A 19,114-nucleotide genomic window follows, 5' to 3' on the forward strand; every position below is an offset into this window, starting at 1 on the left:
GGCCGTGAGTGCACAGTCCAGCCAGCATGTGAAGGGTTACAGCTGCAATCGTTTTCCCTGGCTTGGCCTGGGCCCAGAGGCTTAATAAAGGGAATTAATGGAGTGCACTATCTGTCAGATTCCTAAACACAGCTGGAGCGGATGTCCATCGCCCCCAAGCTGCCCAAAAAACGCACTATCCTACTTCAACAACATACCCGCTCCCCCCTTCCCCTCACATTACCCCCTGAGTGCTGACTCCGTGAAAGAGCCCCAGCTGATTGTGAAAGCTGTTTATGTATCATCACTGGCGGTAATTACACAATGTGGGATAACAAACAGGGAGAATGGGAGCGAGGAGGGGGGGGCTGCTGTGAGTGTGTTGCCATGGAGTGAAACGTTTTGGTTACGGGGACAGCTGCTGTGATGGCACACAGGGATACAAGTGATCTGTGTAAATACAGCCAAACTAATAATACACGCTGTGTACTCACAAGCATGTGGCCGGCCTTGCAGCACTTAACACAATGCCGCTGGCGAGGACAGCGGCGTGCAAAACCTACAAACACACCCTTATGAAAATAAACTGCAGCTTTACTATAGAACATTACACAAGCTGTATAGACTCTATAGTAAGTTTAAAGTGTTATATGTTCTATTTTTCACCAGATATTCCATTACTATAGTTTTTTTTCTGTGGAGTTACTTTATTAGGGAAAGCAGACCTGTAATATTTCAATAATACCGGTGTGCATATAGGTTGTTGAGTATTACTATGGAGCAAAATACAGTGTTTGTTTACAAAAACTTCTGGGTAGCAACCCCCCCCACAACAAAAAAAACACAAGAAAAGGACCACAAGCAACTTAGCAATAAACGGCCAAAAAATTTGTGAAAAGTGGTGAGAAAAACACTTGAAAATAAGCAGAAGAATAAAGAAAAGTTTTTAAAAAAAAATGAAAAAATGACCTAAATAAAGTGCTAAAAATACTTTTTTTCTGTGACAGAATTTGAAATATTTAAGAGAATCAGAAATATAGTTTTCAGGATATTTTTCACTCATTTTATGATCATATTCAATAATTCCCCCGGCTATTTTTTTAATACAATTTCCTTGTCACCTTTTACTTATTATTCTTTCTACAGTTTGCAGGATATTTCCTGCCAATGTTGCACATGATGTTTTTTTCTGTATTTTTGAAAGAAATCAAACCATTTTTTTTCAGGTTTAAGAGGTTTAAATGCTTGTAAAAGGTGTCTGAATGCAGCACAAGAAAACTGATGTTGATCAAGGGTTAGTATTAAGACAACAGAAATACAAGAGGAGACAATACAGCAATACTATATAAAAACATGATAAGATAAGTACAACAATGCTACAAAATCAGAATTACCACTACTATTGTAATTCCTTTTAAGGCATTACAAAAAACATAGAATTACAGCAGTACTGGTAGTTTTTTGTGGTAGGCCAAACACAATAGTGTTTTTTGTAAGGGCATATACATATACCAGTCAGTCAGTTCAAGACTTCACTTCTGATTAGAGGCTCTTGACATGCGTAAAAGATCTGAAACGTGTGCTTAAAGTTTGACTTGAAAGTCAGGTAACATGAGCAGCTTAATGTCAAATGCTGAGAAGGTTTAATGGAATACTTTCATCAAAAAATCCAGTGCATGGATGGGCTTTTAAGAATATTCTCTCTGGGGAAGGCAATTAATTTTTACAATTTCATGATAGTTGAAAGAGTCAGACTTTCTGGCAGCGCTCCATTGAAACTGCAGCCTAAATGAACGGGTTTTGTGCCAGCAGGAAAAACAAACTGGAAACAGAGGGGGGCAGCAGGGTAAAAGGGGACAGTAACACAATCCCTAAAAACAGACTTTATCTGCTCCGACTATGTTTGACAGGGTTCTTATGCAGAGACCCGGGGGACTCAAGATTTCAGAGGGCACTGGCAAATGGCAGTTGGTGTCAGAAATCATTCAGCACGAGTTTATCTTTATCCGACTGACTGCCACACTGCGGTATTGTGCAGCCGCTCGCTAAGTGTTCGGGCAGCAGGGTATGGATGTCCATGTCTGAGAAAATGCACACTGGCGGGGCTCCAAAAGCAACACAGAGGGTTCAGAATTCACCCCAACATGTTCTCCAGCCTCCCGAGGCCGCCCGACTCGCAAACTGGGTCAAGGTTTATCCTGGTTCACGTGCAATTTTCTGGGGTCATCAGAGATCACGCTGAGTGACTTAGCAGAGACACAGAGGACGCCTTTCAGAGGCCAGGTGTGACTTCATCAGTGTTGCGTTAATGGTCTTCTGTCGGGTCAAAGAGACTTAAGGAAAGCTGGGAAAAATTTGGGAAACTGTGTGTTTCTCAACTGTCAGACCTTCAGTATAGGGCCTTAATCAGCTGACACTCAGACACTACGAGCATCAGATGGATCTCAGAAAAAAAACTTTTGGTAGTTGAGCATTATATTCAGTATCATCTACCGAGTATACAGCTCAAAAGGGGACAATGTTTAAAGGGACATTTCACCCCAAATTCAGTGTAGCACTATTTATCAGTCTAGTTTTGATGTGAGTTGCAAAGTGTTGGAAATACCAGCCGTAGAGATGTCTACCTTCTCTCCAATATAACAAAAAATAGATGGCACTTGGTTTGTGGTGCCCAAAGTGCCAATAAAATACTTTTAAAAACTCAACAGCAATGTATTAGTAGTATGTATAGTAGCATAGTATTTTCTTTCTACCAAACTACACCCATCAACTGTATCACTGTGCAGAAGGAAAGGGCTGATCACACCAAGATGCTTCAGTTTCAGGTGATAATACACACACACACACACACACACACACACACACACACACACACACACACACACACACACACACAAAAAACATAGTCATGAATATCATATTCAGTTCCTGTGGATAAATTCCCCCAAATCTGACCCACTGCTCCTTTAATCTGTATAAATACTGAAGCGTAAACATGAAATGTCATGCAACTCTACATGTGTAACAATGTCTTGGCCCGTAGGAAGGACTTTCTGGGGGTCTTGTTGTCACTGTAAGGTTGCCAGGCAACCAGCAGAGGCTCTATTGTCACCAAATCTGCTTTGAAACGACCACTCAACAATAACATGGTAATGTAACCAGAGAAATCAGAGCCCTTGAAGACATTATCACCTTCCTGCTGCTAGCGTTAAAGTTTCTTTGTCTTGAAAAATACGTGGTCACATTGTGTCAACCTGATCCAAAAAGGTCAAAAGGTGAGAAGCAAGTTGGCCTGTAAGTAGTTATGAGTGCTGGTTGTTTGACAGGAGGGCAATCTTCAGCTGCGAGCTGCCAACTGTAGGATGGCTGTTACTGTACTGGCAGGGGGATACCTGGCCCCCACCATGCTGAGTGCAACACATGCAGCCAAAAACCACTCAGAGGACAATATACTGCAGCTCTCAGAGGAATGCACGATGCAAAACTGTGAGCAATGTGCAAATCACCCCGACACATTTCTATTACAATACCCCAAGGTGAACTGCACAGGAAAAATGCTGTTTAAAAGGTTTCTTGCAGGATCTCCTGGACGAGCAACATTTACCGTAAGCTGCTTTTAAACAAACATACTGTGAAAGTATTAGTAGTAGTTGTATTAGTAGTAGTTTAATTTCAAGAATGAGATAAATGATGCATGTAATCAGGGCAGGGCCGGGTGACATGGCTGATATCAATATTAAGAATAATTCTGTTTTTTGATTTTTTTTTACATTCATGGTTCATGTTCAAGCAATGAAATGGGTTGATGCCACAAAAAGGGGATTTTTTTTTTAAATCGAGACACTGCTGTGCTTAAAGCCAGGTTAGCTGTTTCTCCTGCCATAATTAAGCCTCCAAAACCGGGTATTTTAAGCCAAAGCATGATCTTTTCATTACAGTGTTTTACTGCTATCCACAATATGACCCCCAATTCTCCACATGTACATGAATAACTCCAAGAACTCAATAAGTAATTTTAATGGCTTTATTTACAATTGACTTGAAATTATTTATCTTAACGACAGGATTTCATATCATGATTTGTATGATGCCACCGCGTTGCACTGTGCCAATGAACGATTACGCTGAATTAATCCTCCTGAGGTCTGATTTTTCATATGTGCTGTCTGGCTGCTTTCCCAAAAGCAGGTGAGATGCACTGAAATGCGCCTCGAATTATGCTGACAAATTAAACGGATCATACTGTATATGATATAATCTGTGAAGCGATCCCTTCGGCAGTGAAAGCTATATGCAGGTAAGACCTAAATTTTACCTCCAAACGGATGCCGCAGCAAAGGAAGTATGTTTGGCTCCAGGGCATTGATTAGCAGACTGCATTAACATCACATCACAGCCGAGCTGCCAAACAACCACGCCGCTCCGCAGGGAAACACAGTGAGAGGAAGACAGGAGCTTCCACTGGAACAGACGAGTCACGACAGGAGTCTCGTAATGAACCTGCTGACTTCTGAGACATCACCCGATAAATCTTTCAGCTGCGTTAACAGTTATAATTTCTGGGATCCTTGTGGAGAAAAGGTAGGTCTTGTGTCAGCCCACCCACCGGTGGAAATTGTAGGTTTCTACAAACCACGGAAACATTGAATTTGTACATATCATAAATGTCATATCAATGTTTGAATGGTGAGCTGACTTTGTCATTGGGAGTTTAAAGGGATGGTGGATGACGTGGGGCCTTAGTGACAAGCCTTACAAGCTGCAGACCACTACAGACTGTTTTTCAAGACCAACAAATATTAAAACCAGCTGTTTTTTAGCCAAATGTTTCAGCAAAGTCATCACTACATCTTCCAGTGGCTCTCTAGGCACTAAACATGGTAGTTTCTTCCAAGACATTGCTATGTTTTTCAGTCAGGATGCTACTATGTAAAAGAGACATTGCAGCATTTCTGGCCCGAACAGTGCCACCAAAAGAGCCTGATTTTACCTACACATTGTCTTTTTATAGCCGTAATAGTGAAAAAATTGTTCGCTGCGTTTCCAGCCAGGACTTTGCCTACAAAAGCAGCTGGGATGTTGCCATTAAAAGACCAAGACCTCGCTGTGTTTTCAGCCAGAATAGTGCCATGAAAAGCTGTTTTTATTTATTAGACAAACTACATGTCCAGCTGTGACAGCACCAATAGAAAGCAGCTGCTTTTTTACTTAAACGTGCCATGAAAAGCGGTTATTTTTTACAAAGACATCGCTGCATTTCGAGCCGGTATTGTGCCAGTTTTTTTTAAAGACAAAAAATACATCTTTTCTCGCTGATAACAAAGTGTTGGTTAGGATTTGAACTGTAAAGAAATATACAGTGCCAACATTTATTCTGTGCTCGTGCTGCACTCCACCACTCTTAAAATTATGACTCAGTATGTAAGCATCACATATCAGCAACACTTGCTTATGTTTTTCACTGTTTAGTGGCTTTTCACATCTAAAAATATCAACAAAATAAATACGCTATATATATCTGCCAAGCTAATTAAGCTATATTTATAGCCTTGGTTTTAAAATAAGTTCCGAGAGTAAAGCAAGCAGTGGGAGTTCATTAGATTTAAGCAGCAGAATGAGGGCAGTGTTATCACAAATGGCGGCTTTGTGCGCCATGAAAAACGAGCTTTTTCTTCGACAGTCTCAGGGGAGGAGGCCGGTGACCTTCACAATTTTTCCCCCTGTGTAGCCGCCGCTACATGGAGGGGCAACCATGGGGGGGCTGTGAAGGGAGACGCCGGCCCTCATGAGCACAGGGGGGTCTGAGTCTACCTGAACAGACCACAAGGAAACCCTTCATGAACCACCCTCCCCTCTCTTATTGACACTTACAAACACACACACACACACACACACACACACACACACACATACACACAATGGATGCTTATGCAGTACTTACTGTAATATGTAAACTGTAATTCTGCAGCAGTTAATTAAAGATAGACATATGACATAAGGTGCTTGTGCCAAGTTAAATTAATCCAATGTGCATGTCTGTGCATGTATACTCCAAACTTCTTCCCCCTCAGCGCTCACTACAGTACATGCGAAGCTGTTTCAGCCTTCCCACACTGTTTGTTTGTTCAGCCCCAAAAGGCTTTCCCTGCTGGAAAGAGCGGCGGTACACTGATGTTTACTGTAACCGTATTCCATTTCAAACGCGCGTAGCTTCTTGCAGTCAATGCTCTAGTGTGGCTGACCTTCTTGATCTCATCTCCAAACAAAACTGCACAAATTTACCAATCGACAGCGTTACACACTCCAACTCCTGTTAGAGCTGCGTTGACATCTGAGCGTGTAAACAATGTGATGCAGTCAGGAGACACAGCTGGGTTTGGAAAATGTTAGAAAATTATTATCGATGCTTTTTATTGTGGTCCTGTTTTAGTTGTGCTGTGTGACTATTTTCATGTACTTTGCACATTTAACTTTTTTAAATTCAAGGGTTTGTTCTTTTATTGGCATTTAACCTGTTTTATATGACATTATTTCTTTTATTAGCATTTATCTACTTATACATGTGGCTATTCTTTTAATCTTAATTTTCTTATAATCTCCTTAAATATGGTTAATTCTCTTTTCCACATTTTGTTTACCCACTTGGGAAACTGTATTTTTCATCTTGCACCCTAAAATATTATGTGGTTAAGAGCACTTGTAACACAGATAAGAGAAAAACATCTCACTTTCACAGTCCACAAATTATTGTCCATCACAGGGAAAAACAAGTTTTATATTTAAGGAATGTTTAAAAATATATGACTATCATTTAATCAAATTTAGATGAGGTTTTAGAGTTTTTATAATGACTGGATTATTCAATTTCAGGGCTAAATAAAACATTTTCTTCTTTTATTGTGCAATTAAAACATTTTATGGTTCCAGCTTCTCATATTTACTGTACGTATGAAGACTTGCTGCTTTTTCTTGTTATATTCAAAATTATTTTGATTTTTTAAATATATTTAAATCTTTGTGCATGTGTACTTTTAAGTCAATATATTTTACTTTAAGTTTATTTAACAGTCAGTTTAACTACTGTGGAAGTTCTTCTTGTTCTTACAACCTTTTTGGATGTCATGTCAGTTCACATGGCACAACACCTCTTATCAGAAAATTAAGAGAAAATATGAGAGAAATTTAAGAGAATGTTGCTGCATGAGGCCCGATGTGTGCTTACCTGATGATATGATCTGTGCATTGGGTCTGTTTTTATCATTTTATGAGAATTATTCTGCCAGAATAGCACGGGTATCATGAAATAATGTTGCAGAGCTTGGCCTCGACCTGAGAAAGTGTCGCTGCCGTGTGTCACTCCTACCCTGTCTGCGAGAGTGGCCTGTTTGACTCGCGGCTGGACACGGTCCATCTGGCTCGGAGAAAGCTGCTCCCTCGGGGCCCTGCTCTCCTCCAGCTCGCTGACCTCAGAGCTCTCACCTGGGACACGGAAACAGATCATGCATACACAAGTGTCAGTCTTATCAGATGGGGTATAATGATAGCTGAAATCTAGCGAGGCAGATTTATCGTTTACACTTCAGTTTAAATTAAAGCTCCTTCCTACCAGCTGGCTGCTCTGCCAGGTTACTGGTGACGATCTGACGGATGCGTGCTGAGACAGGCGTAGGCGTGACGCCGGACTCATGTCCATCACCTCGAAGTGTCAGAGTCCTCTCTCCTGAGCTGCCGTCAGAGTGAAGCAGAGACTCCTCCAACTTCTGCAATCATACAGTCATGCCAACAAATCACAAAACTCTGTAAAAAAAAAGTAAAAGCCGTGACATCACATTCAAAATTGAAGTGTATTAAAGTAAAAATACAGACAAAAAGCAACATGTAATGGCGCTCATTATGAGAATGCACCCTTTCAGAGGTTTACATATAATGTATTATATCACACAACAAACACAACACCAGGATCCTGAAACTGAATCAGCTGACATAAATGACATTCAGACATCTTTAACTTCATTCATTAGTTTGCTACACCTCTGATTTTCCTCCGGTGATATGTCAAAGTGTCTCCCGTGAATAAAGCCTACTGAAACATTAAAGACGCTAACTAACAGAGTGGAGAAGTTACCAACCTGAATCACAGCCTCCAGTCTGGGTGAGTGTTCCTCTCGCTGAGAACTCATTGAGAAACTGGCCCCAAATTTAACAATAAAATGTTATCTAGTGACGTCAATACTTTCATTTGACGACACAGAAACCTGTCTGTAACGTTAGCTTGCGAGGCTACTAAAATGAATATACAGAAAAGTCAAATGTTGACATTTAAATAATGTAATTCTGAATAAATGAAGCTCACATTGAACTGTCACCTGCATCTAACAGGCAGCAGAGGTGAAAGAAATCACTGACAGAAACTTTTTAGCCAACAAACTTTAGGGGACGTCTGCACCGTTCTGATCCCAGTCCACGTTACCAAGGTGACCGAGCGCTTCCGGGCCGTTGCCATAGAGATAGAATGCTGGCTTGGGTGTTGCCGTGACGAGACGCCATGGCAACAAGCGACCGGATTCCAAAGGGTTAATGATCATCAAGGCACTGAAGGCAAGTGAAGACGGTTTTCTCAGAGAGGATTTACATGTTTTTGACCATCTTTTCAGGAGCATATTTTTTAACCCCTTGAAACCTGAAACTGACTTGATGTCTTTCAAAAATCAGGGCAAGCAGGCACTGAGCAACTTTTTTTTAAAAAGACCAAAAACATTAGCAAGAAACTGGTAAAAGGTCACAAGAAACTTACTCCAAATTAGCAAAATAAAAGGAAAAACAAAAAGGAAAAGAACCAAAACACAAAATGACCTGAAAAAGTGATAAAATAAGACAACAAAAAAATATAAATTATATATGAATAATGAAATTATTAAATTAAATGTAGTTTGTTTGTTCAAGCTAATTTCCGAGGTAATTCTCTTGTCACCTTTTACAATTTTATTTATTTATTTTTGCAACTTGTGAGACATTTCATGCAAAGTTGCTTATTACCTTTTTCCCCATATTATTCTGAAAGAAGCCACACAAATTTGCTCAACGTTTCAATGGTTTAAAGCTTGGAAAAGGCAAACGAAAACTGACGACGTATATTTACATTTAAGATATAATTCTTATAACTTTTGGAGAGAAAGACAGACTATTCTTCGTGGGGTTTTTTGTTTGTTTTCTTCAAAAAATAACCCTTCTGGGCGGCATGCTACACACCTAACAGGGTTTTGAGCTAAGCTAGCTGTAGCAGTGATCTGGATTTAGCTAGCTAAGCGTTTAAACAATAAACACAACTTTTATGACCGTATCCAAATATGTTTTTACATATTTTCGATCCGCGCAACTTTCTTTATAATTTAGCCGAACGGGGTTAAAATTTAACGATGTGACAAACAGATTAATAACATAAAACATTGTATGAAAAACATAAGTGAAAGTTTATGCTCACCGGATTTAAGTACTCCTTTGCTCCAAAAATGACGTCACTTCCTGAAATTGATCTCTATGGAATTGTAGTCTTTTTTTAAACCTTGAACGTGAAAAACTACAAACAGGGTGGTAAAATGACTTCAGGGACACACAAAGACAAAAAAATGGTAAAGAAAAAAGGACGTTCATTCTGTGTTGTAAATGTAATTGTAACCAGTTACAGTTTTTAAGGAGAAAAAAACAATAAAATGTTGGTGTTTACAAAGGGATTACATCCAAAATACATTCTTCACACCATAAAATGTTTATGTAGAATATAACATTCATTCAGTTGCTTTGCGTCTTTTCATCGTACAGGGATGCCCTTTTTCTTTTTTTTGGCATGGCCTATTTCATTTCATTTTCCAGCAGTTCAAAACATTTGTTAGAAAAGTTAACACAAAGTAATCAAATGTAATAAGTAACATTACTTGGATGAAGGCGTTAAAATAGTTACATTACTTATCACATTTTAACAAGCTAACTCACAATCTGTGGGTGGTCATTTGTTATAAATATCTGACACATTTTGAAGAAGTTATGGGGACACAAATGTGGCTACATAATAGTGATAACCCTTACAACATGAGCACTCCAAACTGCTGATATACAACCAATAATAACAATAACACCCACTCTACAAACATTTAATGATTCACAAGCACCATTCAATAATACACAAAGGAATTCAGATCTCAAACACATGATATGAAGTATAAATATACACCTGCTAAGCAGCCAAGCAAGGCCCTAAAAACATCCACAAATACCTGAGGATCAAGTTACTCACTATTCTCGGGCACAATGACATCCTGGAATAAACATGCCACTTGCGTTGTAACACAGTGTCTATGATGGTAACACGTCTGTGTCGACTCTCTGACCCTGAGTTTAGTCCCAGCAGACCAGCAGGCCGTTATTCGGACTCTACGGGGAACACCTCAGGCCACTGGGACGGATCTAGAAAGATGGTGCAGACTCCGGTGTAGAACCAAAGTTTCGGCAGGTAGCACTCCACCTCCCAGGTGTTGGATGCTCGGTTGTAGACCTCCACTTCCACCCCGTAGTCCCCCTCCATACCTTTCCAATGGCCTCCGGTGACAAACAGCTTCCCATCCACCGCCACCAGACCGCCGTTCTCATGGAGCATGTGCAGAAGCTGCACCTGCAGAGAGAGAATCGTCAACGTTTAGCTAAAATAACAGGAGAATAACATACATCTTATCTTTAATCTTGTTAAATTTGCATTGTAATAAGGCATTGTATTATTTTTAAGCACACCTTCTGCCACATGTTTGCCTCTGGATCATAAGAGTAGACTTTCTTAGTGTTGTCGGCAACCAGATATATAATGCCGTCTACACAGACGGAGCGAGGAGAGGACAAATACTTAGGGATGAAGGGCGAACATATGCTGATCCAGCTATCTGTAAAAACATGCAAACACACATAAGATTCATAAAAATAAAGATTAAAAATCATGTTTGGGTTCTTTAGTCAACAGCTTTATAATGAGCCCACACAGCAGGTGATGTAAGACTATATGGTGACACTATTAAGTAAATATCTTAGCTTAATATCTTATCTTATCTTAGCTTAAATTAATTTCTCACTGGGATAAAGTATATTATAATAATAATCATAATTACTTATTTAAAATTACATAACAGAATTGTTATGATTTTAAGGACTTTTCACATTTTTTAAATTTCTTGTCTTCTTTATTTTTTTCCTTTCTTTTTTTTATGTGTGTTTTTTTTAAAACTAATTTTCAGGTAATTTTCTTTCCATTGTGCAATTAAATAAAGTTTGGGACTCCCACACTCGATGCAATAAAAGACAGTCGCAACAGTAAGATTAGTGACCCATGTACTCGTATATGCAAACTTTCTACAAACAGTACAAAAATAATAAAGAGCAATCGAAATAAAATCTACTATGGCAACAAATGTCTTTGCTGCAATGATAAATAATAAACAGATAAATATATAGCTCCGTAAAAATGAGCAATCAGGTAGTAAACAGTTCAAAAGTGCAATCAGGCAGTTTAATAAGTGCACATGTGAACATGACAGCAGCTTTTAGCAGAGACGAAGACAGAGATTTGTGATTATTTGGACCATCAGCGTCCATCAAGGACTGACTGCATGAACATGTACAGGACATCTAACACTGCTTCTGCACTGTCAATCTGTTATCATGATCAAAACAATTATCATGTGATGATATAAATCTCTAAGCAATAAAGATCTGGGTGTAAATAAAATCAAACGCCCTCAGAGTCCTGAGGTTTGCACTGATCGGCCTTACCTATCACAGGGTTGTAACACTGCATGGCCAAAGCGTTGTACTTCACGGCACACGAGCCAATCACATAGAGCTTCCCGTGACACGCCGTGGCCGTGAAGTTAGTCACGTATTTTAAGGCGGGGCATGTGAGCGCCCAGGTGTCGCTGTAAGGATCGTAATGCTCAACTTCAACACGATCGGACGTTGTACCTAAAAGAGAAAAAATATTAGTGAGTGGTGAGGTTAAATAACAGTCTCATAAACATAAACAAATACGTAAATGATAGTTTTAAGTTGCAGAGTGTTGGAGATATCGTCCGTAGAGAAGTTTGTCTTTTCTCCAAAATAATGGAGCTAGACGACTCTCAGTTTGTAGTGCTCAAAGAGCCAAAGAGTACTTCTGAAAAACTCAACAGCCATGTCTCTTTCCAGAAATTTCCAGATGCACGCTTTGTTCTGCGCAGTGATACGGCCCGCTAACGTAGTTCTGTAGAAAGAAAACAGTTCCCACATAAAACTGCTCATAATAAGGTCTGTGGATTATCCTCAGTAACCAGCTCATAATGTCTGGAAAGAGGCTTTACTGTTGAGTTTTTAAATTTTATTTAAATATTTATTTTGTGGTGCTTTAAGCATCACAAGTCAATTGCTTTCTCGCTATTTTAGTTTATTTTGGTCATCTTCAAACTGATTCAACTCAAATACACAAAAGATAAAAAACCCTAAATATATATACTAAATAAGCAAAATAAATAAAAATTTAAGAAGTAATTTAAAACAATCGATAAAAAATAAGTAAATAAATAAATAATAACAATAATAATAATAATAAATTGTTTTTGAGGCAATGACGTACCAAAGTAAGTTTTTTTCTGACCAAAAAGGTTTTCATTTTTTTGTTTTTTCTACTATTTTCTTTATATTTATGCATTGAAAATGAAAGAAACAATCAAAATTAAATAAATGTAAATTACTATTATCCAAAAGTCCCAAACAAATTTTCTAGATCTATATATGTGAGAAAATATATGTTCTAAATATGAGAGAAGTCAGACATCTCTACGGCCAAATCTGCAACACTCTGCAACTCACACCAAAACTATCAAACTGATATTTAGCACCACAGGGAAGAGGAAAAATATGGATCTTTGATTTGGTTGTGAATTTTCCCTTTAACGATGAATATCACACACCTTAAATGTTGCCCTGGTCCTAAAACTTGGCCACGTTCGAAACTATTCAACCACAGAGAAGAAAGTAAATCCTCACAAACTATCAGCAGAGGTAAAGGGCCATTTAGGGCAGATGAGCTACTTAAAGTTTTCCATTTCACTGCAGGTTTAAAGCACCACACGCACGACTGTATTTATTTTCTTACCTCCAATGACGTAAATCTCCCCGTTGAGCGTTGCCGATGTGTGGTTAGTGCGAGGCCGGAGCATGGGTGCCACGGTAACCCACCTCCCCTCTCTTGTGATGTACTTCCAGGTCTCTGTGGTCGACCAGGTGTTGGTATTCGATCCTCGTGAACCCCCTGACAGACAGACAAGAGCACTTTGTCAAAAGTGTCAATTTATTACATTCCTCACAAGAGAAGTGCTCAAACCAGTGATGAGCTGTTTTCCTTTTGCCCCTCAAGTTTCTGTGTTTCACTCACCTGTGACGTACACATCATTGTTTAAGGAGACCATGGCGTAACCCCACTTGTTGGGGTTGGGGAAATTAGGGAGCTCATGCCACTGTTCTGCAGAGACAGAAAGAAACGGGAGTTCATGTTTGAGAATTATTCAGAGTGAGCGAAAAGTTTTCACAATTACAGACACTCAGCAAATATCGTTTCTTTCCTTTGCAGATTTAGAAAATGCGATCCATGCTTTCATTTGATTACTGTTAAACATTTTTTTCTGGCATAAGCAAACAAAACATCTTAAGACTTAAGCTCATCCAAATGCATGAATTATATTGTTTTGTTTCTTTCTTTCTTTCTTTCTTTCTTTCTGTCTTTCTTTCATAATCGGTCACCTGCCAGGGGACTACAGATGTGAATCAGCAGTCCTGCTTGCATATTTACGTTTGTATTTCACACTGATGTTCATTAATATGCAATGTCCCTTTTAAATAAACATTAAATAAAAATAAAATCGAATGTTGCTGCAAGGCTTTAACTTGTACTAAGAGAAACAGCCACAGTCATATTGACCCTTGCTGCTCTTTTGGCTTTTCTGTAACTGATACTATTTGTTACTTTTTATAATATTTCATACAGTTTTAGATATTGTACATGTTTTTTTTTTAGCTTTGTAACTGTTGTTGTCATTTTTTAATCGTACAGCACTGGCTAACTTCACTTTGAAAGATGGTGTATAAATAAAATTCTTTGAAACACAGAATGCAAATGACAAATTTATACCAGAGAAATTAGTCAAATGGTGCACAGATGTCCTCCATGAAAGTAAGTCAAAGCAGGGTCAAGAAAGTAAAAATAAATAAATATATAACTTTTCTAGCACAGCACTCAATAATTTGTCTTGAGTTGTGGAGCCTCAACATAAAATCAGAAATCTTAGACTGAGATGCAACAATCTTTTCATCAACATCCCCTGTGAAAAACATGTACGCCTTCTTCCAGCTCTGCACAATAAAACGGCTGTTTGAGGAACTGAGAAGATGATCCAACTCTGTCACATCCAGACCGCGTTCCTGCAGGGCTGTTTTTCTGTCAACACTACGTTTAACGACCTACAACACATCTGCCAAACTGTTTCTACGAGCCTGACGGACATTTCACAACAAATTTCTGTCATAAAATGGATTCTGAACTTAAACAAACTTCTGATACGTGAAGAAAAAATATATTTGTACTTGTCTTTGTGTTGTAGAAGGCAAAGTTCCTGGTCAGCAGTCTTTGCAGTCGTGGGTCTCTGTCTTCTTCATCTGAGTCTTCATCGTCTGAGTCGTCGAGCGCTCGGCCGCCCATCACCAGCAGCACCTCTTGCAGGTTCGGCTGTGGACTCTGAGAGTTGAGTGTGTCCGTGTATTCTGGCGCCAAATCCACTTTCTAGAAAAAAATATTGTTTTTAAAATCTGCTCAGATGGTGAAAACAAAGACGAGAAAGTCAGAGTAAAAACTCACGGTGAGACATCTTTTTATTACGATGGCCCATGAGAGCGAGAGAGGGGGGTTGATATTTTTAAAAGCACATTCAAGATCTACCTTTATATATTTTAGTCTGTTGAGCAGTGTTACTACTTTCTTTATCATTTTATTATTCTTGACATATCACCGTTGTCGGGCATAAACCTCATATCTCCACATTGTAGTATTTTCTTTATTCTTTCTTAAATTAGCTCTACTGGTCCCCCTCAACATCTCAGTGGGTTTTACCATTTCTCAACCAGTGAAATGTTTTTAAAAAAGCTTGGATCCTTTTAAAAACACAGCATTTATTCTTATTCCTGATAAATAGCAATTCTGGCGGCAGTATTTTACTTGGTTCTGCCGTCCGTTAACTTACCTCTTATTTACAGTTTGAGCTTTTGACTTATTTATTTGTTTATTTTTATTGCTATTATCATTCTATGTATTTATTTACTTATTAAATTATTTATTTATCTTTCTATTTATAGATTTTATCCCACCTCTGGTGTTTCCTCACTTATGGTGGTGTCTCCTCAGTTCCTGGTTTTAATGAGGACTGTTTCTGAAATTTTTTTTGGTGTGTTTTTAATTGTGTGCTTGTGCGTGTGTGTGTGTGTGTGTGTGTGTTACAGTTGTTACAGTTCACTTGTATGAAAAGCGCTATATAAATAAAGTCTGATTAAATGATTGAAGAGAAAAAGTGGACTCACTTACCTCTTTGTGAATTTTTTCCACGGTTTCTCTGCAGCTGGGAGACACCTGCACCAGATTGTCCTTCAGCAGGGTGTCCGCCAAGTAGTCCAGGCTGAGAAGATGGAGACGGGACAAGGCGAGGAGTTCGGGGAGGTGGCAGAGTCGGGACTCCTTGTGGTGCCTCACCCAGTTCAGGATGGCCTCCACACGGGTGCACTCTGTCCGGATGTGCAGTCCTTCATCGGACAGACAGGCAACCAGCCTCTCCTTCCCCAGCAGCAGAAACTCCTCACCTTGTTGCACGGCCTCAAAGTTCTCCAAGAGGAACGCCCACGCTTTGGCCATCACCTCCGGGCAGCCGTGAATCGCCCCAAACTCCAGGATTCCCAGGCAGTTTGTAGCATCGATCTGGTGCTGAAGGTATCGGCTGCACACGGCTCTCACCGTCTGGAACTGCAGCTGGCTGGAGGTGCAGATCAGCCCCTCCACGTTGCTCTGGTTGATGGTCAGCTTGCCTGTGTAGGCGAAGTCCAGCAAGCAGCTGAGAATATCAGGATCAACATCCTGCAGCTCCACGCGCGCAGCTATGCTTTCCACAAAGTCCCCTGAGAACATGCTGCGGAAGTAGGCGCTGCAGAGGGCCAGCACGCCGCGGTGACAGGGGAAGTCCTGACCGCCGGCGCTTAGTGTCACGTCCACCAGTTTGGGGTGTGAGCAGAGGGAGCGCAGGCCCTCCAGGATGCTCTGCGGGTGGGAGGACAGGCAGAAGTCCAGGTCGTCCACATTGCGCACCATGGTCAAGTTCAAAGGTCAAATCGTCCTTCAGCAGGGAAAACTCGAGTTTAAAGCTTACCTGCACATGCAGAAAAAAATACATACATTTACAGAAAAAAAATCTAAAAACCTGTTTCATAACAAATCATAATATCATTATGAAGTTTAAAATCTTATTCCAAGATTATTTAACATTTTGCATCCCTGGCAACAGCATTGCATCATTCAGAATAACAGCAACCTAAAAGAGGTCTAACAGCTTTAGTCTCTCTTGTATTACGATTAAAATTGTGCTAGATAAACATAAAAACAATAAAAATAAAGAATATGTTAAAGAAAATCTTTTTTTTTTTTTTTTTACAACGAAAGATCACTTAAAATGTGTTTTGCACAATGGTGCAAAAAAAGGAATGGATTCAAACACAAATTTTAAGGAGAAACTTGAATGGATAAAGAAGAATAAACATCTGTTAAGAATATTGTAAGATTTTTGTAAGAAATCCCTAAACAATAAGTGGTTGAAAAAAGAGATACCTAGTGTTGACAAAGGGATTGACCTTGTATACAATATTTACGTATTTATTTACAGTATTTATAGAATGGAGAAAATGAGAGCTGAGCCTGTATTCATCCAACATCTTATTTTACACAAAATTTCATTTTGTTCATTTATCTATTTATTTTTATCCTTATTTTATTTTATTTATTTATGATTTATTCACCCTTGAAAGATCTTAATGTTCATTTAGTTATGGATTTATATACATTTTGGCTTTTTAAACCAATAAAAAGAGAATTATGAAAAGAAAATACATTTTGAGTCTTGAATTCAGAGCTTAGTTGAAGAGTGGATTAAAACCATGGCTCCAGGGACCCTCAGGGGTCTTTGAACAAATTCAAGGGGGTCTTCAGAAAAATGAGTAATGTTCTTTTTTTTAACATTTAATTCAATATAGAGGTGACTAAGAGTCATAGGAGTGATTATTCTGATTATAGGTTTCACATCGTCCACAGCTCTCTCTTCAACAAGTATAGATTTACTCATTTCTTACAACTATATTCTTTTCAGATGGAGGTCCTTGTGACAAAATCTTATCAATTTTGGGGTTCATGACACAAAAAGTTTGAGAGCAACTGATCTAGAGTGATGAAGACATCTACTGATGAGAGGAAAGACATCTATTTTTAATCTGGGGGTGAGATGTCCTTTAAGTTTTAGTATTTGTTTACATTTATGAGACCGTGATTCAACCTCATAACTCTTTCTACTTATATTTCCCTCCTTTAGGAGAAGCGTGAGGTCGTTTCCCAGTTAAGCATAATGACCCTTACATAGTCACCTTGGCGCTGACATGCCCTGCCTAAACATATGTAACGTATTAAATGTGAGGCAGTGGCCTAACGCGTATCAATTTAGGGGTTCTTGAGACAAAAAAACGTTGGAACCACTGAAAAGTTTCCCCTCTGTGACCTAAATAAAAAGTTTCTTGTTGAATAAAAAGCGGCTTGTCTTCTTAAATGTAGCATCACTGTGCTGTTACAAGAACTACAAAGTACTTCTGGCTCATGTTTAGTACGATATACTGTAACACAATGACTGATGTCCTCTGAAGCCAACAATAAATTACATTTCCTGTCATCAAACAATGTAAAATTAAATAAGTAACCAAAAACAAACTCACCACAGGAGCAGCGCATGGAAACAATGGCTCATCCTTCCAGTAAAAAAGCTGTTTGGCTGTTTGCAGCTGAGCGGCTGGTTAGATCAACATGGAGTGGGCAGCATGGCGAAAAGCCTCTGCCAAGTCATTGGGACAGGCTGCCTGTCTTTCGGTTATTTTTAGGACTGACAGTGACGCTGAGCTGAAGTCAGATTCCAAACAACAAGCATGGGACCCACAGCTGCTGTTACAGGCGCGCATTACTCCCAGCAGGCCTGGACACCAGCAGGGGAGCTAAATGACGTAGCACAGACTTGTTTTTAAGTTATAACAATTATCAATAAAACCACTTTAACAGACAAAGTGCTACATGTGTCGGTGTTAACCCTTTGAAACCTGGAGCAACATCACTTTTCTTTTGCTGCTTTCAGAGGTGTTTAAACCTATAAACCATTCACAAATTGGTAGGATTTCTTTCAAAAATATGGGAAAAACAGGCAATGAGCCATATGGTAATAAATGTTTCACAAATTACAAGAAATTAATAGATTTAGATTTTTTTCTTTTTTTTTAAGGGAAAAATGTCAAGGGATTTTTTAAAAATAAGTACGTGATTTTTATCAAAATAAAATACTTTAAAAAAAAAAATTTTAAAGTTGTGTTACAAAATTATTTAGGCTATTTTTAAGGTCATTTTTTTCTTACAAATTGCCTGTGTCTTATTATTTTTTCACATAATTTTTTTGTATTTTTTTCCTAATTTCTTGCTAATTTTGGGTCATTTCTGTCATTACTTTGACACAATGTGCCAAAATTTCTAATTTTGATAGCATAACATATTATCAATTTTGGCAAATTCAGTCCAAAGAGAAACTATGTTGAAATTACAGCGACGACACATACATGTTTTGGACTAACGGCTGATAGAACCACTGATGTAGGCGGACATTTGTACTGTGCAGCAGCTCTTAGTGAAAATATGCTCCTGCTCATATGGTAGGAATAAAATAGTTTCTACGTGAACCTGCTCACATTAAGGTCTGTGGATTATCTTGAATAACCGGGTCATAATTTCTGG

At 38.9% G+C, this 19,114-nt stretch overlaps 2 protein-coding genes across 4 annotated transcripts in view; both read right to left on the minus strand.

The window, feature by feature from the left end:
• Window positions 1-8,486, minus strand: part of crocc2 (ciliary rootlet coiled-coil, rootletin family member 2) — a 46,700-nt gene extending 38,214 nt beyond the window's left edge. Inside the window, exons 1-3 of one of the 2 annotated variants that reach the window (XM_088078094.1) lie at window positions 8,109-8,486; window positions 7,586-7,739; window positions 7,343-7,458 (exon numbers count right to left, since the gene is read on the minus strand). In XM_088078094.1, coding sequence (XP_087934220.1) covers window positions 7,343-7,458; window positions 7,586-7,739; window positions 8,109-8,159 — 321 coding nt within the window. In that variant the 5' untranslated portion in view covers window positions 8,160-8,486. The remainder of the gene's footprint in view (window positions 1-7,342; window positions 7,459-7,585; window positions 7,740-8,108) is intronic. The other variant, XM_042483944.2, reaches the window with a different exon arrangement.
• A 1,120-nt stretch (window positions 8,487-9,606) lies between these two features.
• On the minus strand, window positions 9,607-18,308 carry klhl30 (kelch-like family member 30). 2 transcript variants are annotated; one of them, XM_088078097.1, is made up of 9 exons: window positions 18,058-18,308; window positions 15,623-16,454; window positions 14,632-14,827; window positions 13,427-13,513; window positions 13,148-13,303; window positions 11,893-11,979; window positions 11,791-11,832; window positions 10,762-10,907; window positions 9,607-10,645 (listed from the first exon to the last, which is right to left on the minus strand). In XM_088078097.1, exons 2-9 carry the CDS (start codon window positions 16,394-16,396, stop codon window positions 10,397-10,399), a joined length of 1,737 nt encoding a protein of 578 aa, XP_087934223.1. In that variant the 5' UTR covers window positions 16,397-16,454; window positions 18,058-18,308; the 3' UTR covers window positions 9,607-10,396. The 2 variants fall into 2 exon arrangements, with proteins under 2 accessions (XP_087934223.1, XP_042372932.2); XM_042516998.2 differs by having other exon boundaries at window positions 11,791-11,979; window positions 18,058-18,306.
• Window positions 18,309-19,114: the final 806 nt, after the last annotated feature.

This window comes from Plectropomus leopardus, chromosome 5 (assembly GCF_026936395.1).
Source record: "Plectropomus leopardus strain MGB_pleo_1.0 chromosome 5, ASM2693639v1, whole genome shotgun sequence".
Lineage (NCBI taxonomy): Eukaryota > Metazoa > Chordata > Actinopteri > Perciformes > Serranidae > Plectropomus > Plectropomus leopardus.